General features: G+C 48.4%; 1 protein-coding gene across 4 annotated transcripts in view; it reads right to left on the bottom strand.

The window, feature by feature from the left end:
• Window positions 1-6,704: 6,704 nt before the first annotated feature.
• LETM2 (leucine zipper and EF-hand containing transmembrane protein 2) overlaps window positions 6,705-26,783 on the bottom strand; it is a 276,504-nt gene continuing 256,425 nt past the window's right edge. For all 4 annotated transcript variants that reach the window (XM_063931541.1, XM_063931540.1, XM_063931542.1 and 1 more), the window contains 2 exons: window positions 8,948-9,007; window positions 6,705-7,409 (listed from right to left, as the gene is read on the bottom strand). In XM_063931541.1, the coding sequence (XP_063787611.1) occupies window positions 7,383-7,409; window positions 8,948-9,007 (87 nt within the window). In that variant the 3' untranslated portion in view covers window positions 6,705-7,382. The remainder of the gene's footprint in view (window positions 7,410-8,947; window positions 9,008-26,783) is intronic.

Genomic DNA, 26,783 nt, shown 5'->3' with positions numbered 1-26,783 from the left:
ACCAAGTAGCTGCTCGGCAAAGTTGTAAAGCCGAGACCCCTCGGGCAGCCGCCCAAGATGAGCCCACCTTCCTTGTGGAATGGGCATTTACAGATTTTGGCTGTGGTATGCCTGCCACAGAATGTGCAAGCTGAATTGTACTACAAATCCAGCGAGCAATAGACTGCTTAGAAGCAGGAGCACCCAGCTTGTTGGGTGCATACAGGATAAACAGCGAGTCAGAGTTTCTGACTCCAGCCGTCCTGGAAACATATATTTTCAGGGCCCTGACAACGTCTAGCAACTTGGAGTCCTCCAATTCACTAGTAGCCGCCGGCACCACAATAGGCTGGTTCAGGTGAAACGCTGACACCACCTTAGGAAGAAATTGGGGACGAGTCCTCAATTCTGCCCTATCCATATGGAAAATCAGATAAGGGCTTTTACATGATAAAGCCGCCAATTCTGACACTTGCCTGGCTGAAGCCAAGGCCAATAACATGACCACTTTCCACGTGAGATATTTTAGATCCACGGTTTTTAGTGGCTCAAACCAATGTGAATTTAAGAAAACTCAACACCACGTTGAGATCCCCAGGTGCCACAAGGGGCACAAACGGGGGCTGAATATGCAGCACTCCTTTCACAATGTCTGAACTTCAGGTACTGAAGCTAATTCTTTTTGAAAGAAAATCGACAGAGCCGAGATCTGTACTTTAATGGAGCCTAGACTCAGGTCCATATTCACTCCTGCTTGCAGGAAATGTAGAAATCGACCTAGTGGAAATTCCTCTGTTGGGGCCTTTTTGGCCTCGCACCATGCAACATATTTCCGCCACATGCGGTGATAATGCTTTGCCGTAACATCTTTCCTGGCTTTAATAAGCGCAGGAATGACTTCTTCCGGAATACCCTTTTCCTTCAGGATCCGGCGCTCAATCGCCATGCTGTCAAACGCAGCCGCGGTAAGTCTTGGAACAGACAGGGCCCCTGCTGAAGCAGGTCCTGTCTGAGCGGCAGAGGCCATGGGTCCTCTGATATCATTTCCTGAAGTTCCGGGTACCAAGCCCTTCTTGGCCAATCCGGAACCACGAGTATCGTTCTTACTCCTCGCCATCTTATTATTCTCAATACCTTTGGTATGAGAGGCAGAGTAGGGAACACATAAACCGACTGGTACACCCACGGTGTCACTAGAGCGTCCACAGCTATCGCCTGAGGGTCCCTTGACCTGGCGCAATATCTCTTTAGCTTTTGTTGAGGCGGGACGCCATCATGTCCACCTGTGGCCTTTTGCAACGGTTTACCAACAGCAGGAAGACTTCTGGACGAAGTCCCCACTCTCCCGGGTGTAGGTCGTGTCTGCTGAGGAAGTCTGCTTCCCAGTTGTCCACTCCCGGAATGAACACTGCTGACAGTGCTAGTACGTGATTTTCCGCCCATCGGAGAATCCTTGTGGCTTCTGCCATTGCCATCCTGCTTCTTGTGCCGCCCTGTCGGGTCACATGGGCGACTGCCGTGATGTTGTCTGACTGTATCAGTACCGGCTGGTTTTGAAGCAGGGGTCTTGCCTGACTTAGAGCATTGTAAATGGCCCTCAGTTCCAGAATTTATATGTAGGGAAGTCTCCTGACTTGACCATAGGCCCTGGAAGTTTCTTCCCTGTGTGACTGCTCCCCAGCCTTGAAGGCTGGCATCCGTGGTCACCAGGACCCAGTCCTGTATGCCGCAACTGCGGCCCTCTAGAAGATGAGCACCCTGCATCCACCACAGTAGAGACACCCTGGTCCTTGGAGACAGGGTTATCATTTGATGCATTTGAAGATGCGATCCCGACCACTTATCTAAGAGGTCTCACTGGAAGGTCCTCGCATGGAACCTGCCGAATGGAATTGCTTCGTATGAAGCCACCATTTTTCCCAGGACTCGTGTGCAACGATGCACCGATACCCTTTTTGGTTTTAGGAGGTCTCTGACTAGAGATGACAGCTCCTTGGCTTTCTCCTGCGGGAGAAACACTTTTTTCTGTTCTGTGTCCAAAATCATCCCCAGGAACAGTAAGCGAGTGGAAGGAACCAGCTGTGACTTTGGAATGTTCAGAATCCAGCCATGCTGTTGTAGCACCTCCTGAGATAGTGCTACTCCGACCAGTAACTGCTCCCTGGACCTTGCCTTTATAAGGAGATCGTCCAAGTATGGGATAAATAAAAACTCCCTTTTTTTTTTGAAGGAGTATCATCATTTCTGCCATTACCTTGGTAAACACCCTCGGTGCCGTGGACAGTCCAAACGGTAGTGTTTGGAATTGGTAATGGCAATCCTGTACCACAATCTGAGGTACTCCTGGTGAGGAAGGTAAATAGGGACATGCATGTAAGCATCCTTGATGTCCAGGGATACCATGTAATCCCCCTCGTCCAGGCTTGCAATAACCGCCCTGAGCGATTCCATCTTGAACTTTGTTATGTAAGTGTTCAAGGATTTCCATTTTAAAATGGGTCTCACCGAACCGGCTGGTTTCGGTACCACAAACAGTGTGGAATAGTAACCCCGTCCTTGTTGAAGTAGGGGCACCTTGACTATCACCTGCTGGGAATACAGCTTGTGAATTGCCTCTAGCACAGCCTCCCTGCCTGAGGGAGTTGTCGGCAAGGCAGATTTGAGTAAACGGCGGGGGGGAGACGCCTCGACTTCCAGCTTGTACCCCTGAGATACTACTTGAAGGATTCCAGGGATTCACCTGCGAGTGAGCCCACTGATCGCTGAAATTTTTGAGGCGGCCCCCCACCGTACCTGGCTACGCCTGTGGAGCCCCCGCGTCATGCGGTGGACTCAGAGGAAGCAGGGGAAGAATTTTGATTCTGGGAACTGGCTGCTGGTGCAGCTTTTTCCCTCTTCCCTCGTTTGACCCGCCTGCTTTTTTGAAGCCGAAAGGACTGTACCTGATAATACAGTGCGTTTCTTAGGCTGTGAGGAAACCTGAGGTAAATTATTTTCATCCCAGCTGTTGCTGTGGATACGAGGTCCCAGAGACCATCCCCAACCAATTCCTCACCCTTATAAGGCTCTATGTGCCTTTTAAAGTCAGCATCACCTGTCCAGTGTCGGGTCTCCAATACCCTCCTGACAGAATGGACATTGCAATAATTCAGGATGCCAGCCGGCAAAATATTCCTCTGTGCATCCCTCATATATAAGACGACGTCTTATGTTCGCAAAATAGTATCCCTGTTTGAAAGGGGTACAGACCATGCTGCAGCAGTCTGCAGGTCTCAGTCTAGTACCTGAGTGTGTAATTACAGACTTCAGGATAGCCTCCTGCTATTTATCAGCAGGTACCTTCAAAGTGGCCGTATCCTAAGAAGGCAGTGCCACCTTGACAAACGTGTGAGCGCCTTATCCACCCTAGGGGATATCTCCCAGCGTAACTTATCCTCTGGCGGGAAAGGGTACGCCATCAGTAACTTGTTAGAAATTACCAGTTTCTTATCGGGGAAAACCCACGCTTTTTCACACTTCATTCACTCATGTGATGGGGGAACAAAACACTGCCTGCTTTTTCTCCCCACACATAAAACCCTTTGTTTTTAGTGGTACTTGGGTTAATGTCAGAAATGTGTAACACATTTTATATTGCCGGGATCATGTAACGGATGTTCCTAGTGGATTGTGTATATGTCTCAACCTCGTCGACACTGGAGTCAGACTCCGTGTCGACATCTGTGTCTGCCATCTGAGGGAGCGTTGATGGCCTTTGAGACGTCTGGGCAGGCGCAGGCTGAGAAGCCGGCTGTCCCATAGCTGTTACGTCATCCAGCCTTTTATGTAAAGAGTTGACACTGTCGGTTAATACCTTCCACCTATCCATCCACTCTGGTGTCGGCCCACAGGGGCGACATCTCATTTATCGGCATCTGCTCCGCCTCCACATAAGTCTCCTCATCAAACATGTCGACACAGCCGTACCGACACACCGCACACACACACGGAATGCTCCAATGAGGACAGGACCCACAAAAGCCCTTTGGGGGGACAGAGTGAGAGTATGCCAGCACACACCAGAGCGCTATATAATGCAGGGACTAACTGAGTTATGTCCCCTATAGCTGCTTTTATATAATTTATACTGCGCCTAAATTTAGTGCCCCCCCCCCCCTCTGTTTTAACCCTGTTCTGTAGTGTAGACTGCAGGGGAGAGCCAGGGAGCTTCCCTCCAACGGAGCTGTGAGGGAAAATGGCGCCAGTGTGCTGAGGAGATAGGCTCCGCCCCTTTTTCGCTGACTTTTCTCCCGCATTTTTATGGAATCTGGCAGGGGTTAATATACATCCATATAGCCCTGGGGGTTATATGTGATGTATTTTTGCCAGCCAAGGTGTTTATATTGCTGCTCAGGGCGCCCCCCCCCCCCCAGCGCCCTGCACCCTCAGTGACCGGAGTGTGAAGGGTGTGTGAGGAGCAATGGCGCACAGCTGCAGTGCTGTGCGCTACCTTGGTGAAGACTGATGTCTTCTGCCGCCGTTTTTCCGGACCTCTTCTTGCTTCTGGCTCTGTAAGGGGGACGGCGGCGCGGCTCCGGGACCGAACACCAAGGACTGGGCCTGCGGTCGATCCCTCTGGAGCTAATGGTGTCCAGTAGCCTAAGAAGCCCAATCCGGCTGCAAGCAGGCGAGTTCGCTTCTTCTCCCCTTAGTCCCTCGCTGCAGTGAGCCTGTTGCCAGCAGGTCTCACTGAAAATAAAAAACCTAAATCTATACTTTCTTTCTAAGGGCTCAGGAGAGCCCCTAGTGTGCATCCAACCTCGGCCGGGCACAAGATCTAACTGAGGCTTGGAGGAGGGTCATAGTGGGAGGAGCCAGTGCACACCAGGTAGTCATAAATCTTTCTAGAGTGCCCAGCCTCCTTCGGAGCCCGCTATTCCCCATGGTCCTTACGGAGTTCCCAGCATCCACTAGGACGTTAGAGAAATTACAGTTAGGAGCTGCTCCAGAGCGCTCTTGACCTAAGACCTGGGCGACGTTTCATCTATCAGCAGGACAACGACCCTAAGCACACAGCCAAGATATCAAAGGAGTGGCTTCAGGACAACTCTGTGAATGTCCTTGAGTGGCCCAGCAAGAGCTCAGACTTGAATCCGATTGAACATCTCTGGAGAGATCTGAAAATGGCTGTGCACCGACGCTTCCCATCCAACCTGATGGCGCTTAAGAGGTGCTACAAAGAGGAATGGGCGAAACTGCCCAAAGATAGGTGTGCCAAGCTTGTTGCATAATATTCAAAAAGACTTGAGACTGTAATTGACGCCAAACCTGCATCAACAAAGTATTGAGCAAAGGCTGTGAATAAATTTGCAAAACTCTCAAAAAACTTTTTTCACGTTGTCATTATGGGGTATTGTGTGTAGAATTTTGAGGGGAAAAAATGAATTTATTCCATTATGGAATAAGGCTGTAACATAACAAAATGTGAAAAAAGTTAAGCGCTGGGAATACTTTCCGGATGCACTGTACATGTCCACCAGCTAACACCACCTTGGAGCTAACCGATAGCAACTTTTACAACTTCCCAATGCTTGCTACAGTATGGTTATCTTGCCCATCTCATACTTTCTCAAAGTACTTCTGTCCATGGGCACAAATCACTGCCAAATTTAGGCAATTGACTTCAACTGGAACAAAAGTATTAAATATATCACCAATTGGCTATAACACTGTTAATAAATGAATGTCAGAAAAACGGCAGAAAAACCAGGTGGAGCTAATTATTTCACTTGTGATTCTGTGAGGAGACCTAGAAAACAAACTGTTTGGAGACCTGGAAAACAAACTGTTTGGGTTCCTGAAGATAAAGTTTGAAACTCTTTGGAAAAATAAAACGTGAGCTTTCCACAACAGCCAACATCGGAGCTTGAAGACTTTTCTAATGCTTTAACAAGCTATCAGCAAATTATAATATAGAAAGCTAAAAGAAAATACATATAGCAGCAATGTACAGTTGTCAACTGTCCAGAATTTTCAGAGGCAATCCACCAGGTGGGTTTTAAGAGATACCGTGTTAAAAGTGCCCAGGATGGCTGCTAGTGAGTCAGATTAAGAACGTGTTGACTATAAAAACAAAAATGATCCTGTTACATCATATTATACTGTACAAAAGTTCATGCAGTGCCGTTACAATGAAGTTATATTTCTTATACTCTGGACTTTATAAAAAACATTTATCTATCAAGAGTAATTAAAGTGCAAAACGTAAATCAGAATCAAACTCAGTAAGCATTATGGGGAGTTGAGAGGTGCTCCTCTATACTGTCTGCCAAGAGTATTTTGTGTGATATGCTCCAAAGCACAAGCTCCCCGGTCTTCCTGTGCCATGATTATAAGCCAATCAGGAAAGTTGGAAATGTCAGATCTTTGTTTGAGCCTAGTTCATTTAATGAATCCCAGGTGTGCCACCTAACATTGGATTAAACTTTTGAGGAGAGCACCCAGGAAGCTCTCAATACTGGGTCTGCTGGTTGTACTGCGGATGTGGTGGAGAGCAACCAAAAGTGGTCACATGCTGTAGCCACAAGTCAACCAAATAGCAAACCTATGGAGTGGAAGTGAGCAGTGGCTACGGACATTGTAGATAAGTGGACTAATCAATTTACAGCATAAAATACTCATTCAGAATATTGGGCCATACGTGGCATAGTGTGTGGACTTGGAAAATGTACTAATGAACAAGACAGTGACGATAAAGATAGTTTTATTTTGACCTTTTTTCAGGGTTTTTTTTTACATTACAGACCAAGAAAATATCCACTTTATGTACAAATATGTATAGCAAGAGCATAAACTGTACAATGTTCTAAAATTCCGTATTCAAAAAACATATATACATATTTACATACCGTATAAGTTAAAGAAATATATTGAGTCTACTTACATATAAAGTATTTGTGATTACGTAATTTCCTTTGTAAAGTGTAGGACTCTTTTCTTACAGTGTTCACAACATCACCGAGACATGAGGCACAAAGGAAGATCAAAGTCTGCACTCTCAGGAATATTGCTTCAGAGCAAACTAGCTGCCTTTACTTTCATAAGACAAGATGCACTAGGTAAAGACTTGATGGAGGAATCTGCTGTGTTTTTGATAGTATAACATGTTCGCATGGCATAATTCTAAATCGGAAGTTCATTATAAGAAACATAAAATTTCCCAAGCATACACCACATGGTTTTACAGTAGATCAAATTGTGTCTGAATTGAACATGTGGTCCGCTGACTGGGAGCTGATTGGTCAGAAGACACCACATGTCCTAGAGCAGCGTTCTGGGTGGAAGTAAGCATAATACGTCCATGTTCTGAATTGGAGGTTTGTTCTGTAAGGTGAGTCATCTGAAGGGGCAACTCTCCTCTGGTGTTACACTCCATTGGCACTGGCTTTCGCCTGTGGGAACAAACAATTAAAAATAGAGTTTACATTTTATTGGTGTGTGAAAGTTAAAAATGCTTTGGTTGCAGAATTGGAGGCAGCCATTTTACTAGTAAGGCTATAAAAAGAAATAAATCAAAAATCATCTATGTCTTCCTGAATTGATGGGGTCATTAATGGTACCAACAGTGTTTAGAAGAAGATGTTACACCTCTATTGCAGGCCCTTGTGTTATTGTAAATTCTATCTAAAAGTAGCAGAAAACCCTGCTGCTAAAAGATTCACTTCAACAAGGATCTAGCAATGCACATGGTAAGCTCTATCCTGCTCTGTTACAGAGTTTCCCTTTATTGACCAATACCCAGGTTTCAACACAATACAGTTTGTATAACGGATACATTTTGTAGCTAAAAAAAAAAAAAAATATTGCGCTGCCATTTAATCCAATTTTGGTGTCACTTTTACCACCACTGTGGCCTGTGGGCAGGGCCGTATTAAGAGGAGGAGGGGTGCCAGGTGGAAATACATGGGGGCCCTCCACACAGGGTAATCTATTACTGCAGTTGCTGGAAACAGGTGTTACCAGACAGGGGCTGCTGCATGCTTAGACCGCAGCACAGAGTGGGCTCCTGAGTCCAGCCTCATCCGCAGGACATGACACATCATGTCCGTACCACTGAGGAAGGGGCTCTGCATGCAAAGCACAGAGCCAGGTGCTGCTACGGGAGGAAAGTACCCGGATGGCTCGGGATATAGGGGGTGTGTGCACGGCGAGGGATCTTTTGATTGGAGTGGACCCCCACAACTAAGTTGCCATAGGGCCTCCATAAGCTTTAATCTAGCCTTGCTTGTTGGAGCAGCTGGGGGATGACCATAGATTGATGTAAATATTCAGCATGTCAACAATGAATAGAGACATCCACTATGTCAGAATGTGGATATGTTGAACATATGCACATCAATGGTGAGAACGTTTACCATACTATCTAACTGAAGCCTAACCCCACCACCGACATCTTCATAATATAGACTTGCACAATGCGACATGAATGAAGTTGTAGTCAATCTGAATGTCGACATTCAGAACCATTCTGAATGTTGCCAAAATGACTGCATAACACAAATACACGCAGACAGCTACCATCTTCCAATGCCCAACTGGGGCATTGCCCAATAATGATCATCTGGATACTGAGAGGGGCATTGTCAGAGATTGCTGTCATTTTCTGCACACACCCTCTATGATATCGGATAACTGCAGGTTAGCCTTTAATATAGCAGAGTATGTGGCATCTTTAGTTAGATCATCAGTAGTCGGAAATCGGCTTTAGTGGCCAGGTGTACTCGCGTACAATAGGCATTTTTTGCGGTACAATGCATCGCCAAGCAGAAACATGAAAGGGGAAAAAACATAGCATACACTACACGTATGAGTTCATACTGCACAACAGACTCGACATATTACACATGTTAAGACTTTTTAATCACAGTGGAACAATTATGCCACGTGAAACGACTAAACACAAGTAAGATGCTTGTGTACAACTACTTACATTTCCTTTTGCTTGTATTGCAGAATCTTTTATCAGAGTGCCTGAGGTAATATCTTCATCCTGTGAGAACACAAAAAAAACTAATAATAATAATAATTAGATGCCTTATTGCAGTTTACAATTAATAGTTTCAGATCAGCAAACAAAATGTAAAATAAGACAAAGACAATCCGAGTAAATACAAAATACACTTTTTAAATTATAATTTTATTTATATGGAGAAAAAGTTATCCAACACCTATATCACCCAACATGAGAAATAAACTGCCCCCTAAACATAAGACCTGGTTGTGCCACCTTTAGTGGCAACAACTGCAACCAAACACTCCAGAAAATTATGGGATGATGGATCAGGCTAAATATTTCTTGATGGATGTCTTTTAAGTAGGTGGCAAAGTCATGAGCAGTAATGGAAGAAGAGGATTGTGGATAGGCGATGACAGCGAATGGACAGTGGCAAACATGGCACGAGGGTTGGTTCACTGGGTGGAATGGAGGGCTCTAAAATAGGCATGCTTTGCAAAAGAGTAGGCGGTACAGACAGAATACATTTGTAATGGATGATGTCAGCGATGGAGCAACTTTGTTGCCATTGACACTCGATGGTACAGCAGCATTTTTGCTAGTGGAGGGTCTACTTGGGGAGCCAGAGTGGGATTTGCATTTTCTGACACTTTTTAAGACAGCTGCAGTGAGTGTAGGGTTAGGCTTGATTTAAATGAACATAAAAAGAAATAAAAAAAACTTGTTTAAATAGCAGTATAATCAGATCTAACTAGCACAAAATGAACTAAGAAAATATGCCCAAAAAATTATATATGCGTGAACAAAGAAGAAAGAACCCATCAGATACAGAGGTGTGTTGAAATCAGCCAATCAAAAGCAGCTAGTGCTGGCAACTATCATCATCATCTCTCTCTCTACTGGTATCTTTCCTTCACTGTTCAAGCATGCAGAGAAAAAACTAAATTCTGACCCAAACGCTTTCAAACTACCGTCCCATATGTCAGCTCCCATGCCTCTCCAAGCTACTTGAGAGACTTGCCTACACTCGTCTCACACACTTTCTTAAGTCACACAACTAATTGGACCCACTTCAGTCAGACTTTTGTTCCCAACATTCCACAGAAACAGCAATGACTAAAGAAGTGAATGATCTGGTCACTGCTGAGTCCAAAGGCCATTACTCATTTCTTATTCTTCTAGATATCTCTGCTGCTTTTGACACTGTTGACCATTCTCTTCTCATACGAACACCCTTGGTCTCCAGGGCACATACCTTTATTGGTTCCTAATCCTACCTATGTAATCGCTCCTTCAGTGTCCGCTTCTCTGAATCCAACTGTTCTTAACTACCTCTATTGGAGTACCACAAGGCTCAGTCTTAGGTCCTTTGCTATTCTCAATCTATACCTCATCTCTTGGTAAATTAAGCATTTTTTTCCAGATTTCAGTATCATCTGTATGCAGATGATACTTAAATCTACCTATCCTCACCAGATTTGTCACCATCTGTATTGGTCCGTGTCACTGAATGGCTTTCTGCCGTTTCCTCTTGGAGGTCATCTAACCACCTCAAACTTAATATTTACAAAACAGTTTATTATATTTCTACCAACCAATAGTAGTCAACCCGATATCTCTATCACTGTTGAAAACTTGACAGATTAATCCTACCCCACAAGCTCACTGCTTAGGTGTCATCCTCAGCTCTGAACTGTCCTTTGTTCCCCACATTCGATCTGTCTCCAAATCTTGCTACATGCATCTAAACATACAAAATATGACCATACCTTACACAAGACACTGCAAAAACTAATCCATGCTCTCATCCTTTCCCGCATTGATTATTGCAATAGTCTTCTTACTGATCTTAACAAAAACAGACTCTCACCACTACAATCTATTCTGAATGCTGCTGTGAGGCTAATCTTCCTCACTAGATCATCATCGGCTGCAGATCAACTCTGTCAGTCCCTCCATTGGTTACCTGTATTCTACCGTATTCAATATAAAATAAGATTTTACTCACCGGTAAATCTATTTTTCGTAGTCCGTAGTGGATGCTGGGACTCCGTAAGGACCATGGGGGAATAGCGGCTCCGCAGGAGACTGGGCACAACTAAAGAAAGCTTTAGGACTACCTGGTGTGCACTGGCTCCTCCCACTATGACCCTCCTCCAGACCTCAGTTAGGATACTGTGCCCGGAAGAGCTGACACAATAAGGAAGGATTTTGAATCCCGGGTAAGACTCATACCAGCCACACCAATCACACCGTATAACTCGTGATACTATACCCAGTTAACAGTATGAAATATAACTGAGCCTCTCAACAGATGGCTCAACAATAACCCTTTAGTTAAGCAATAACTATAAACAAGTATTGCAGACAATCCGCACTTGGGATGGGCGACCAGCATCCACTACGGACTACGAGAAATAGATTTACCGGTAAAATCTTATTTTCTCTGACGTCCTAAGTGGATGCTGGGACTCCGTAAAAACCATGGGGATTATACCAAAGCTCCCAAACGGGCGGGAGAGTGCGGATGACTCTGCAGCACCGAATGAGCAAACTCTAGGTCCTCCTCAGCCAGGGTATAAAACTTGTAAAAATGTTTGAACCCGACCAAGTAACAGCTCGGCAAAGTTGTAAAGCCGAGACCCCTCGGGCAGCCGCCCAAGAAGAGCCCATTTTCCTCGTGGAATGGGCTTTTACAGATTTAGGGTGCGGCAGTCCAGCCGCAGCATGTGCAAGCTGAATCGTGCTACAGATCCAGCGAGCAATAGTCTGCTTAGAAGCAGGAGCACCCAGCTTGTTGGGTGCATACAGGATAAATAGCGAGTCAGTTTTCCTGACTCCAGCCGTCCTGGAAACATATACTTTTCAGGGCCCTGACTACGTCCAGTAACTTGGAATCCTCCAGGCACCACAATAGGTTGGTTCACATGAAAACTGATACCACCTTAGGAAGGAATTGGGAACGAGTCCTCAATTCCGCCTTATCCATATAAAATACAGATAAGGGCTTTTGTATGACAAAGCCGCCAATTCTGATACACGCCTGGCCGACGCCAAGGCCCACAGCATGACCACTTTCCACGTGAGGTATTGTAGCTCCACGGATTTAAGTGGCTCAACCCATGCGACTTCAGGAAATCCAACACCACGTTGAGATCCCACGGTGCCACTTGAGGCACAAACGGGGGCTGACTATGCAGCACTCCCTTAACAAAAGTCTGAACTTCAGGCAGTGAAGCCAGTTTTATTTTGGAAGAAAATCGATAGAGCCGAAATCTGGACCTTCATGGAACCCAATTTTAGGCCCATAGTCACTTCTGACTGTAGGAAGTGCAGAAATCGACCTAGCTGAAATTTCTCCTTTGGGGCCTTCCTGGCCTCACAGCACGCAACATATTTCCGCCATATGCGGTGATAATGGTTTGCGTTCACTTCTGTCCTAGCTTTAAATAGCGTAGGGATAACTTCCTCCGGAATGCCCTTTTCCTTCAGGATCCGGCGTTCAACCGCCATGCCGTCAAACGCAGCCGCGGTATGTCTTGGAACAGACAGGCCCCCTGCTGCAGCAGGTCCTGTCTGAGCGGCAGAGGCCATGGGTCCTCTGAGATCATTTCTTGGAGTTCTGGGTACCAAGCTCTTCTTGGCCAACCCGGAACAATGAGTATAGTTCTTACTCCTCTCCTTATTATTCTCATTACCCTGGGTAAGAGGCAGAGAAGGGAACACATACACCGACTGGTACACCCACGGTGTTACCAGAGCGTCCCCAGCTATCGCCTGAGGGTCCCTTGACCTGGCGCAATATCTTTGTAGCTGTTTGTTGAGGCGGGACGCCATCATGTCCACCTGTGGCCTTTCCCAACGGTGTACAATCATTTTAAAGACTTCTGGCTGAAGTGCCCACTCTCCGGGTGGAGGTCGTGTCTTCTGAGAAAGTCTGCTTCTCAGTTGTCCACTCCGGGAATGAACACTGCTGACAGTGCTAACACATGATTTTCCGCCCATCGGAGAATCCTTGTGGCTTCTGCCATCGCCATCCTGCTTCTTGTGCCGCCCTGTCGGTTTACATGAGCGACCGCCGTGATGTTGTCTGACTGGATCAGCACCGGCCGGTGTTGAAGCAGGGGTCTAGCCTGACTTAGGGCATTGTAAATGGCCCTTAGTTCCAGAATATTTATGTGTAGGGAAGTCTCCTGACTTTTCCATAGCCTTGGAAGTTTCTTCCCTGTGTGACTGCCCCCCAGCCTCGAAGGCTGGCATCCGTGGTCACCAGGACCCAGTCCTGTATGCCGAATCTGTGGCCCCCTAGAAGATGAGCACTCTGCAGCCACCACAACAGCGACACCCTGGCCCTTGGAGACAGGGTTATCCGCCGATGCATCTGAAGATGCGACCCGGACCACTTGTCCCACTGGAAGATCCTTGCATGGAACCTGCCGAATGGAATTTCTTCGCAAGAAGCTACCATCTTTCCCAGGGCTCGCGTGCATTGATGCACCGACACCTGTATTTGTATTAGGAGGTCTCTGTCTAGAGACGACAACTCCTTGGACTTCTCCTTCGGGAGAAACCCTTTTTTCTTGTTCTGTGTCCAGAACCATACCCAGGAACAGTAGACACGTAGGAACCAGCTGCGACTTTGGAATATTCAGAATCCAGCCGTGCTGTTGTAGCACTTCCCGAGATAGTGCTACTCCGACGAACAACTGCTCCCTGGACCTCGCCTTTATAAGGAGATCGTCTAAGTACGGGATAATTATTTCGGCCATTACCTTGGTAAAACCTCGGTGCCGGGGACAGACCAACGGCAACGTCTGGAATTGGTAATGACAATCCTGTACCACAATTTTGAGGTACTCCTGGTGAAGAGGGTAAATAGGGACATGCAGGTAAGCATCCTTGATGTCCAGTGATACCATGAAATTCTCCAGGCTTGCAATAATCGCCCTGAGCGATTCCATTTTGAACTTGAACCTTCGTATATAAGTGTTCAAGGATTACAATTTTAGAATGGGTCTCACCGAACCGTCTGGTTTCGGTACCACAACATTTTGGAATAGTAACCCCGGCCTTGTTGAAGGAGGGGTACCTTGATTTCACCTGCTGGAAGTACAGCTTGTGAATTGCCGCCAGTACTACCTTTCTCCGAGGGCAGCAGGCAAGGCTGATGTGGAGGGGGAGTCGCCTCGAACTCCAGCCTGTATCCCTGTGATACTACTTGCAGAACCTAGGGATCCACCTGTGGGCAAGCCCACTGGTCCCTGAAGTTCCCGAGACGCGCCCCCACCGCACCTGTCTCCACCTGTGGAGCCCCAGCGTCATGCGGTGGACTCAGAGGAAGCGGGGGAAGATTTCTGATCCTGGGAACTGGCTGTCTGGTGCAGCTATTTCCTTCTTCCCTTGCCTCTGTGCAGAAAGGAAGCGCCTTTGACCCGCTTGCTTTTCTGAAGCCGAAAGGACTGTACCTGAAAACACGGTGCTTTCTTAGGCTGTGAGGAAACCTGAGGTACAAAATTTTCTTCCCAGCTGTTGCTGTGGATACGAGGTCCCAGAGACCATCCCCAAACAATTCCTCACCCTTATAAGGCAGAATCTCCATGTGCCTTTTAAAGGCAGCATCACCTGTCCACTGCCGGGTTTCTAATACCTTCCTGGCAGAATGGACATTGCATTAATTCTGGATGCCAGCCGGCAAATATCCCTCTGTGCATCCTTCATATATAAGACGACGTCTTTAATATGCTCTATGTTAGCAAAATATTATCCCTGTCTAGGATATTAATATTATCTGACAGGGTATCAGACCACGCTGCAGCAGCACTATTTATGCTGAGGCAATTGCAGGTCTCAGTATAGAACCTGAGTGTGTATATACAGACTTGGAAAGGGTACGCCATCAGTAACTTTTTAGAAATTACCAGTTTATTATTGGGGGAACCCACGCTTCTTTACACACTTCATTCACTCATCTGATGGGGGAACAAAACACTGGCTGCTTTTTTTCCCCAAAAATAAAACCCCTTTTATGTGGTACTTGGGTTCATATCAGAAATGTGTAACACATTTTTCATTGCCGAGATCATGTAACGGATGTTCCTAGTGGATTGTGTATATATCTCAACCTCGTCGACACTGGAGTCAGACTCCGTGTCGACATCTGTGTCTGCCATCTAAGGTAACGGGCGTTTTTTGAGCCCCTGATGGCCTTCGAGACGCCTGGGCAGGCGCGGGCTGAGAAGCCGGCTGTCCCACAGCTGTTACGTCATCCAGCCTTTCATGTAAGGAGTTGACATTGTCGGTTAATACCTTCCACCTATCCATCCACTCTGGTGTCGGCCCCACAGGGGGCGACATCCCATTTATCGGCCTCTACTCCGCCTCCACGTATCCAACATGTCGACACAGCCGTACAGACACACCGCACACACAGGGAATGCTCTGACTGAGGACAGGACCTGCCAGCACACACCAGAGCGCTATATAATGCAGGGATTAACACTATAACTGAGTGATTTTTCCCCCAATAGCTGCTTGTATACATATATTGCGCCTAAATTTAGTGCCCCCCCTCTCTTTTTAACCCTTTGAGCCTGAAAACTACAGGGGAGAGCCTGGGGAGCTGTCTTCCAGCTGCACTGTGAAGAGAAAATGGCGCCAGTGTGCTGAGGGAGATAGCCCCGCCCCTTTTTCGGCTGACTTTTCTCCCGCTTTTTTATGTATTCTGGCAGGGGTAATTTATCACATATATAGCCCTGGGACTATATATTGTGATGATTTGCCAGCCAAGGTGTCTTATATTGCCCTCAGGGCGCCCCCCCCCCCCCCCAGCGCCCTGCACCCATCAGTGACCGGATTATGAGGTGTGCATGAGGAGCAATGGTGCACAGCTGCAGTGCTGTGCGCTACCTTGTTGAAGACAGAATTCTTCTGCCACCGATTTTCCGGAACACTTCTTGCTTCTGGCTCTGTAAGGGGGCCGGCGGCGCGGCTCCGGGAACGAACACCAAGGTCGGGTCCTGCGGTCGATCCCTCTGGAGCTAATGGTGTCCAGTAGCCTAAGAAGCCCAAACTACCACCTGTTAGGTAGGTTCGCTTCTTCTTCCCTTAGTCCCTCACTGCAGTGAGTCTGTTGCCAGCAGATCTCACTGTAAAATAAAAAACCTAAATATACTTTCTTTCTAGGAGCTCAGGAGAGCCCCTAGTGTGCATCCAGCTCAGCCGGGCACAAGATTCTAACTGAGGTCTGGAGGAGGGTCATAGTGGGAGGAGCCAGTGCACACCAGGTAGTCCTAAAGCTTTCTTTAGTTGTGCCCAGTCTCCTGCGGAGCCGCTATTCCCCCATGGTCCTTACGGAGTCCCAGCATCCACTTAGGACGTCAGAGAAAATACTTTTACTCACACACAAGGCCATTAACCAAAACTACACCAACGTACATCATTTCGCTCATCTCAAAATATCTCCCAACCCAACCTCTTCGCTCTTCACAAGATCTACGTCTCCTATTCACACTCATTATTCGCTCCCATGTACAATTGCAGGACTTTCTTCGGGCTGTATCCACTCTATGGCATGCCCAACCACGCACAATAAGACTCTCCTCTAGGCTACAAACCATCAAGCGTTCCCTGAAAATTCACCTCTTCAGGCAAGCGTATCAAATTCCAGACAGACCCACATTACCGTCATAAACTTTCTATCCAATTACATCCCCACTGTACAGTCCACACAACCTACAGTCCACATATCCTGACGTATTTTCTCATTCTTCACTTTACCATCCCCCTGACCAACATTGCTGTTTTACCATATCATAAAGCCCAAGAACCTTTGCAATCTGGTGGATCTTTATGTAAATAGATAACACATATACTTCTGTATCAATAAATATTTCCCTATATATTGTAAGTTTGCGAGTAGTTCCTTCCTACCTCTATGACTATTTGTTATTACCCAGTCTTATTATTTTTTTTACTGTTGTTTGCTATTTTTAGGTTTTATGTCATCACGGTTTCAAATTGTAATGCGAAATAGAATTTGCTGTGCTATATATGATGATGATGATGATGATGATGGTGGTGGTGGTGGTGGTGGTGGTGGTGGTGGTGGTGGTGATGATGATGATGATATTAATAATAATAAATAAATAATCATCATTAGCAGAATATATTTGCACCAGTCCTCAGGAATCTACAACCAATATGGTCTCTGGCAGGTGTATTTGCGTCTTCGTGTGGGTCTGCCTTAGCTTGCAATAAAGACCTATTGTACTCACTTACATTAGACTGCCCCTTCCCTTCCCTGTATTGCCTCTTCATGCTTAAAGAATCGCTAGTATTAAATCTGAATATGAATGTAGACCTTCACTTTGAGGGCATGCCCAATAATGATGTGCATGCTTCACACTGACTAAACTGCTGTATGCCCAATTTAGCATGTGCCCCACTCTGCTGCTTGTATGATCATTCAGGGCAAATATGATGAAGTAAAGATACATTTATTTTTTGTCCACTAGGGTGCACAGAAGAATCTCAATGCTGGGTATAGGCTGGGCTGGGAGCAGGCTGGCACCAAAAGGGTCCACGGCTCCACGAGTCTTCACAAAAGTTATGGCAGTGATTGCTGCCCATCTCAGACGCACCGGAATACGGATACTACCCTACTTAGACGACCTCCTGCTTCTGGGACAGTCCCAGGAGACACTCTTGGAAACGTTCACTCAACAGTGGAGATTCTACAATCTCACGGCTGGAAAATCAACTGGGAAAAAAAATCATATTTGACACCCTCGCAGACAATCCTTCATTTAGGGGCGTTGTTAAATTCTGAAGTCCAACGAGTGCTCCTGCCTCCGGACAAGATCAAGGTCATTCGGACCAGAATCCGAACACTTCTCCATCTGCACACCGTATCAGTTCACGCATGTACAGTGATCGCGCTGAGCCGAAAAAAAAAGTGGGTCCCAGGGACCCCTCACTTTTAAAAATTGGGGTCCGAACTGTCCTTTTCTGGGTTCCATCGGAATGAAGGATCTTATTAATGATTCAAATATAAAAACACAGACTTGATTTGGACACAACAAAAGTGTTGCAAGGGGGAGGAGGGGGTGACGATGCTGCTGGGCTGTGTAGCATACAGGACACCCTGCACCAGAGCTGTAACTAGACATTTTGGTGCCCTTGTGGCAGAAAGTGAATTGGTGCTCCCCCTCCCATACTCCAAAACATGGATACGAAGGCGCGCACCAAAAATAAGAATTTACTCACCGGTAATTCTATTTCTCGTAGTCCGTAGTGGATGCTGGGAACTCCGTAAGGACCATGGGGAATAGACGGGCTCCGCAGAAGACTGGGCACTCTTAAAAGAAAGATTAGGTACTATATCTGGTGTGCACTGGCTCCTCCCTCTATGCCCCTCCTCCAGACCTCAGTTAGGGAAACTGTGCCCGGAAGATCTGACATTACAAGGAAAGGATTTTTGGAATCCAGGGTAAGACTCATACCAGCCACACCAATCACACCGTACAACTTGTGATAACTTTACCCAGTTAACAGTATGAACAACAACTGAGCCTCAGTAACAGATGGCTCATAACAATAACCCTTTAGTTAAGCAATAACTATATACATGTATTGCAGAGAGTCCGCACTTGGGACGGGCGCCCAGCATCCACTACGGACTACGAGAAATAGAATTACCGGTGAGTAAATTCTTAATTTCTCTGACGTCCTAGTGGATGCTGGGAACTCCGTAAGGACCATGGGGATTATACCAAAGCTCCCAAACAGGCGGGAAAGTGCGGATGACTCTGCAGCACCGAATGAGCAAAGGCAAGGTCCTCCTCGGCCAGGGTATCAAACTTGTAGAACTTAGCAAATGTGTTTGAACCCGACCAAGTAGCAGCTCGGCAAAGCTGTAAAGCCGAGACCTCTCGGGAAGCCGCCCAAGAAGAGCCCACCTTCCTTGTGGAATGGGCTTTTACGGATTTAGGATGCGGCAATCCTGCCGCAAAATGAGCTTGCGGAATCGTGTTACAGATCCAGCGCGCAATAGTTTGCTTTGAAGCAGGAGCACCCAGCTTGTTGGGCACATGCAGGATAAACAGCGAGTCAGTTTTCCTGACTCCAGCCGTCCTGGCTACATAGATTTTCAAAGCCCTGACTACATCTAGTAACTTGGAGTCCTCCAAGTCCCTAGTAGCCGCAGGCACCACAATAGGTTGGTTCAAATGAAACGCTGATACCACCTTAGGGAGAAATTGGGGACGAGTCCTCAATTATGCCCTGTCCATATGGAAGATCAGATAAGGGCTTTTACACGACAAAGCCGCCAATTCTGACACACGCCTAGCCGAAGCTAAGGCCAATAGCATGACCGCTTTCCACGTGAGATATTTTAGCTCCACGTTCTTAAGTGGCTCAAACCAGTGGGATTTCAGGAAATCCAACACAACGTTAAGATCCCAAGGTGCCACTGGAGGCACAAAAGGGGGCTGAATATGCAGCACTCCCTTAACAAACGTCTGAACTTCAGGCAGTGAAGCCAGTTCTTTTTGAAAGAAAATAGATCGGGCCGAAATCTGGACCTTTATGGATCCTAATTTTAGGCCCATAGTCACTCCTGACTGTAGGAAGTGCAGGAATCGACCCAGCTGGAATTCCTCTGTAGGGGCCTTCCTGGCCTCACACCAAGCAACATATTTTCGCCATATACGGTAATAATGTTGTGATGTCACGTCTTTCCTAGCCTTTATCAGCGTAGGAATCACTTCTCATTTCTTGTAGTTCTGGGTACCAAGTTCTTCTTGGCCAATCCGGAACGATGAGTATAGTTCTTACTCCTCTCTCTTACAATCCTCAGTACCTTGGGTATGAGAGGAAGAGGAGGGAACACATAAACCGACTGGTACACCCACGGTGTCACTAGTGCGTCCACAGCTATCGCCTGAGGGTCTCTTGACCTGGCGCAATATTTTTTTTTTAGCTTTTTGTTGAGGCGGGACGCCATCATGTCTACCTGTGGCCGTTCCCAACGATTTACAATCAGCGTGAAGACTTCTGGATGAAGTCCCCACTCACCCGGGTGGAGGTCGTGCCTGCTGAGGAAGTCTGCTTCCCAGTTGTCCACTCCCGGAATGAACACTGCTGACAGTGCTAGCACGTGATTCTCCGCCCATCGAAGAATCCTTGTGGCTTCTACCATTGCCATCCTGCTTCTTGTGCCGCCCTGGAGGTTTACATGGGCGACCGCCGTGATGTTGTCTGACTGAATCAGCACCAGTTGGTTTTGAAGCAGGGGTTCTGCTTGACTCAGGGCATTGTAAATGGCCCTTAGTTCCAGAATATTTATGTGAAGGGAGGTCTCCTGACTTGACCACTGTCCTTGGAAGTTCCTTCCCTGAGTGACTGCCCCCCAACCTCGGAGGCTTGCATCCGTGGTCACCAGGACCCAGTCCTGTATGCCGAATCTGCGGCCCTCGAGAAGATGAGCACTCTGCAGCCACCACAGCAGAGACACCCTGGCCCTCGGGGACAGGGTGATCAGCCGATGCATCTGAAGATGCGATCCGGACCACTTGTCTAACAGATCCCACTGAAAGATCCTTGCATGGAACCTGCCGAAGGGAATTGCTTCGTAAGAAGCTACCATCTTTCCCAGGACTCGCGTGCAGTGATGCACCGACACCTGTTTTGGTTTCAGGAGGTCCCTGACCAGAGATGACAATTCCTGGGCCTTCTCCACTGGGAGAAACACCTTCTTCTGTTCTGTGTCCAGAATCATGCCCAAGAACAGCAGACGCGTCGCAGGAATCAGCTGCGACTTTGGGATATTTAGAATCCAGCCGTGCTGTTGCAGCACTTCCCGAGATAGTGCTACGTTGACTAACAACTGCTCCTTGGACCTCGCCTTTATAAGGAGATCGTCCAAGTATGGGATAATTATAACTCCCTTCTTCCGAAGGAGTATCATCATTTCGGCCATTACCTTGGTAAATACCCTCGGTGCCGTGGACAGACCAAATGGCAACGTCTGGAATTGGTAATGACAGTCCTGAACCACAAACCTGAGGTACTCTTGGTGAGGTGGGTAAATGGGGACATGCAGATAAGCGTCCTTGATGTCCAGCGACACCATAAATCCCCCTCTTCCAGGCTTGCAATAACCGCCCTGAGCGATTCCATTTTGAACTTGAACTTCCTTACATAAGTGTTCAAGGATTTTAAATTTAGAATGGGTCTCACCGAACCGTCTGGTTTCGGTACCACAAACATTGTGGAATAGTAACCCCGTCCCTGTTGAAGGAGGGGAACCTTGATTATCACCTGCTGAAGGTACAGCTTGTGAATAGCCGCCAGCACTACCTCCCTGTCCCTGGGAGCCTCTGGCAAGGCTGATTTGAGGTAACGGCGAGGGGGAGTCGCCTCGAACTCCAGCATGTATCCCTGAGATACCACTTGTAGAACCCAGAGATCCACCTGTGAGCGAACCCACTGGTCGCTGAAGTTCCGGAGACGCGCCCCCCCCGCACCTGGCTCCACCTGTGGAGCCCCAGCGTCATGCGGTGGACTTAGTGGAAGCAGGGGAGGATTTTTGTTCCTGGGAACTGGCTGTCTGGTGCAGCTTTTTTCCTCTACCCCTGCCTCTGGGCAGAAAGGATGTGCCTCTGACCCGCTTGCCTTTCTGAGGCCGAAAGGACTGTACTTGATAATACGGTGCTTTCTTAGGCTGTGAGGGAACCTGAGGTAAAAAAGTCGACTTTCCAGCTGTTGCTGTGAATACGAGGTCCGAGAGACCGTCCCCAAACAATTACTCACCCTTATAAGGCAAAACCTCCATGTGCCTTTTAGAATCAGCATCACCTGTCCACTGCCGAGTCCATAATACTCTCCTGGCAGAAATGGACATTGCATTAATTCTAGATGCCAGCCGGCAAATGTCCCTCTGTGCATCCCTCATATACAAGACGACGTCCTTTATATGCTCTATGGTTAGCAAAATAGCATCCCTGTCGAGGGTATCAATGTTGTCTGACAGGGTATCAGACCATGCTGCTGCAGCACTACACATCCATGCTGAAGCAATAGCAGGTCTCAGTATAGTACCTGAGTGTGTATATACAACTTCAGGATAGCCTCCTGCTTTCTATCTGCAGGCTCCATTAGGGCGGCCGTATCCTGAGACGTCAGTGCCACCCTTTTTGATAATCGTGTGAGCGCCTTGTCCACCCTAGGGGATGTCTCCCAGCGTAACCTATCCGTTGGCGGGAAAGGGTACGCCATCAGTAACCTCTTGGAAATCACTAGTTTCTTATCAGGGGAACACCACGCTTCTTCACACAATTCATTTAATTCATCAGATGAGGGAAAAGTCACTGGCTGCTTTTTCTCCCCAAACATAATACCCTTTTTAGTGGTAACCGGGTTAATGTCAGAAATGTGCAACACATTTTTCATTGCCGTAATCATGCATCGGATGGCCCTTGTGGACTGTACATTTGTCTCATCCTCGTCTACACTGGAGTCAGACTCAGTGTCGACATCTGTGTCTGCCATCTGAGCTAGCGGGCGTTTTTGAGCCCCTGATGGCCTCTGAGACGCCTGGGCAGGCGCGGGCTGAGATGCCGGCTGTCCCAAGGCTGTTACGTCATCGAACCTTTTATGTAAAGAGTTGACACTGTCTGTTAATACCTTCCACATATCCATCCACTCCGGTGTCGGCCCCGTAGGCGGAGACATCACACTTATCGGCTCCTGCTCCGCCTCCACGAAGCCCTCATCAAACATGTCGACACAGCCGTACCGACACACCGCACACACACAGGGAATGCTCTGACTGAGGACAGGACCCCACAAAGTCCTTTGGGGAGACAGAGAGAGTATGCCAGCACACACCACAGCGCTATATAAAACAGGGATTTTTCACTATACTGAGTGATTTTTCCCAATAGCTGCTTATTAACACAAATTGCGCCTAAATTTATGTGCCCCCCCTCTTTTTTACCCTTGTTGTACTGGATACTGCAGGGGAGAGCCTGGGGAGCGTCCTTCCAGCGGAGCTGTGAAGAGAAAATGGCGCTGGCTGTGCTGAGGAAGATAGCCCCGCCCCCAACAGTGACCGGAGTGTGTGGTGTGCTATGGGAGCAATGGCGCACAGCTGCAGTGCTGTGCGCTACCTTAATGAAGACAGGAGTCTTCAGCCGCCGTTTTTCATCTTTATCTTCCGTCTTCTGGCTCTGCAAGGGGGACGGCGGCGCGGCTCCGGGAACGGACGATCGAGGTCGGGCCCTGTGTTCGATCCCTCTGGAGCTAATGGTGTCCAGTAGCCTTAGAAGCACAAGTTAGCTGCAAGCAGGTAGGTTTGCTTCTCTCCCCTCAGTCCCTTGTAGCAGTGAGTCTGTTGCCAGCAGATCTCACTGAAAATAAAAAACCTAACAAATACTTTCTTTTCTAGTGAGCTCAGGAGAGCCCACTAGGTGCATCCAGCTCTGGCCAGGCACAGATTTTAACGGAGGTCTGGAGGAGGGGCATAGAGGGAGGAGCCAGTGCACACCAGATATAGTACCTAATCTTTCTTTTAAGAGTGCCCAGTCTCCTGCGGAGCCCGTCTATTCCCCATGGTCCTTACGGAGTTCCCAGCATCCACTAGGACGTCAGAGAAAACTTAGGGGTCTGGCTTTGTGGGGAAGGGTCTTGGCCACATAATAGTGCCAATTCACATTACACCACACAGTAGTGCCGCTTATACACATTGCACCAGGTAGAACCTCCTATACACACTGCGCCAGGCAAAGCACATTATACACATTGCGCCAGGTAGAGCACATTATACACATTGCACCAAGCAGAACCACCGATACACATTGTGCCAGGTAGAGCACGTTATACACATTGTGCCAGGCAGAGCACATTATACACTTTGCGCCAGGCAGAGCACATTATACACTTTGCGCCAGGTAGAACCAGCTATACACACTGAGCCAGGCAGAGCACGTTACACACACTGCGCCAGGCAGAGCACGTTACACACATTGCGCCACGCAGAGCACGTTACACACATTGCGCCACGCAGAGCACGTTATATACATTGCGCCAGGCAGAGCACGTTATATACATTGCGCCTGGTAGAACCACCTATACACACACTGAGCCAGGGAGAGCACGTTATACACTTTGGACGGGGAGAAGCTGCGGGCAGCGCGACTGAATGGGGAGAAGCTACCGATGGTGATTTGATGGCAAGAGAGGCACTGAAGCAGTATTAATAGCAGGGACACACTAGTCACTTAGAGACCTCTCTGCTTGTAGTGTGTAAAACGCGCATATTTTGCGATCACTGGGTGTAGTGGGAAGAGAGTGAGGTGGGTGTACGGAGAAGAGAGAAACTGACAGAGGGGGGAGACGGACAGAGAGCGGGGTGACAGAGAGGAATAGAGAGACGGACAGAGAGGAGGCGGGACAGACAGACAGAGAGAGAGGTGGGGAGACAGAGAGGGAACGAGATGGACAGAGAGAGAGAGAGAGAGAACGAGGAGACGGACAGAGAGTGGGGGAAACGAGGAGACGGAGAGAGAAAGGGGGGAATGAGGAGACGGACAGAGAGAGAGGGGAAACGAGGCAGAGAGAGAGAGAGAGAGGGGGGGGGGGAGGGGGGGGAACGAGGCAGAGAAAGGGGGGGAACGAGGCAGAGAGAGAGAGAGAGAGAGGGGGGGGGGAACGAGAGAGAGAGAGGGGGGGGGAACGAGAGAGAGGGGAACGAGAGAGAGAGAGAGGGGAACGAGAGAGAGAGAGAGGGGGGAACGAGAGAGAGAGAGAGGGGGGAACGAGAGAGAGAGAGAGGGGGGAACGAGAGAGAGATAGGGGGAACGAGAGAGAGATAGGGGGAACGAGAGAGAGAGAGGGGGGAACGAGAGAGAGAGAGAGAGAGAGAGAGGTGGGGGGGAACGAGGGAGGGGGGACAAGGCAGAGAGAGGGAGGGGGGACAAGGCAGAGAGAGAGAGGGGGGGGACGAGGCAGAGACAGAGAGAGGGGGAACGAGGCAGAGAGAGAGGGGGGAACGAGGCAGAGAGAGAGGGGGAACGAAGTAGAGAGAGGGGGAACGAAGTAGAGAGAGAGGGGGAACGAGGCAGAGAGAGAGGGGGAACGAAGCAGAGAGGGGGAACGAGGCAGAGAGAGAGAGGGGGGGGGGGATGAGGCAGAGAGAGGGAGGGAGAGCGCGCGAGAGGGAGAGAGCGTGAGAGAGGGGGAGGGAGAGGGAACGAGACGGACAGAGCGAGAGAAAGGGTGGGAGATGGACAGAGAAAGAGGGGAGATGGAGAAAGAGAGAGGGGGAGATGGAGAAAGAGAGAGGGGGGAGACCGAGAGAGGGGATAGATGGAGGCAGAGGAAAGGGAGTGATTGAGAGAAGGGCTTGTACTACTGTAGCATTGCTTGAAGTCAGTGGTGTATATAATCAGGGGCTGCTACTGTGCATGGACATGGCTGCCAGTGCCTCTGCACATTCCTCAGACGGACTTTTGGCGCCGGGGACGGTCAGGACAGGGGTGTAATAGAAGTAGGCAAGGGCTGAGAGAGAGGCCCCACAGTCCTCCCCTTCCAGCCCGGTGTCCGTGTCAGCAGCAGTAGAGGGGGAGTTTAGATTAGTAAAATAGGTACAGTAAGACACAGGCAGCATTTGAGTGGGAGGAGAAGGAGAGCGGACCTTTTACTGGCCGGGAGACAGGACCCGAGTGACTGGCTGTGCAGTGACCGTCTTACTACACAGGCTCTGGGGCACTGGCGGTGGGCGGGCGAACAGGCGCAGCGCTGGTCGCGGCATTTAATGAGTCAATGAGACTCATTGTTAGGCCGTCCCTGAACCAGCCCCCACCGCGGGAACAGACAGCCCCCTTCGCCCCACGCCACTTGTAACCGCTTAAAGCAAATCTCTACCGTGAGATCACGGAGCACCCGACCCCCCTCTCCCCGGCCACGGAGCACTGGCAGCACTCAGAAGCCAAACCCCCTCCCCAGCCGCGGGTTACCCACTGTCACAGAGGATCGCTGCCACGGAGCTGCCCTGTCATGTCCTGATTGGCAGGGCGCCACCTCCTGTTATTAAAGCCTGCCGCCGGGCCGCCACGCCAATCAATCTGCCAGGCTAGGGATTGGCTGCAGCGGAGCGCGTCCCAGAGGACTCACGCATGTTGGAAAAGTGAGTCCCTGAATATCAATACCAGGTAAAAAAAAATGCGCTATAGCGCGTTTTTGCGAACACTGCATGTATGAGGAGTCCTGGGTTCAATGGTGGCGGCGTTCGACATAATGGAGTACGCCCAGTTCCACTCTTGCCCTCTGCAATTGGAAGTCCTTTGCAAATGGGACGGTTCTCCTCTCCACATTCGCTCACAGACCATTGTCGTCCCCTGGAGGTTCGGTTCTCATTGACTTGGTGGCTCATACAAGCAAATCTCGACAAGGGACGACCCTTTTGGATTCAAGACTGGACCGTAATCACCACCGACGCCGTATATCTGGAAAGCATACTTTTCCTGGTACACGACCTGTCACTTCAGCCGGCGGTCTTTTAGATTGCCTCGACTTTTGGCCTTTCTCTAGTCAGGTTTAGATCTGGGACTCTGGTTGTCATCCTTGAATGTCCAGGTCTCGGCGCTCTATCAAAAACAACTTGCGAGCATTCCAGACGTCAAGACTTTCCTTCAGGGGGTGCTTCATGTGCATCCGCCATTTGTGCCTCCAGTGTCTCCATGGGACCTTTCCCTGGTCCTCAGGGCGTTGCGTACGGCTCCCTTTGAACTCATGGACTCGGCTAACATAC

The sequence above is a fragment of the Pseudophryne corroboree genome, chromosome 6 (assembly GCF_028390025.1).
Source record: "Pseudophryne corroboree isolate aPseCor3 chromosome 6, aPseCor3.hap2, whole genome shotgun sequence".
NCBI classification, from domain to species: Eukaryota; Metazoa; Chordata; class Amphibia; order Anura; family Myobatrachidae; genus Pseudophryne; species Pseudophryne corroboree.
Note: the sequence above shows the minus strand (reverse complement) of the source record. Positions and strands in the feature narration are given on the sequence as shown.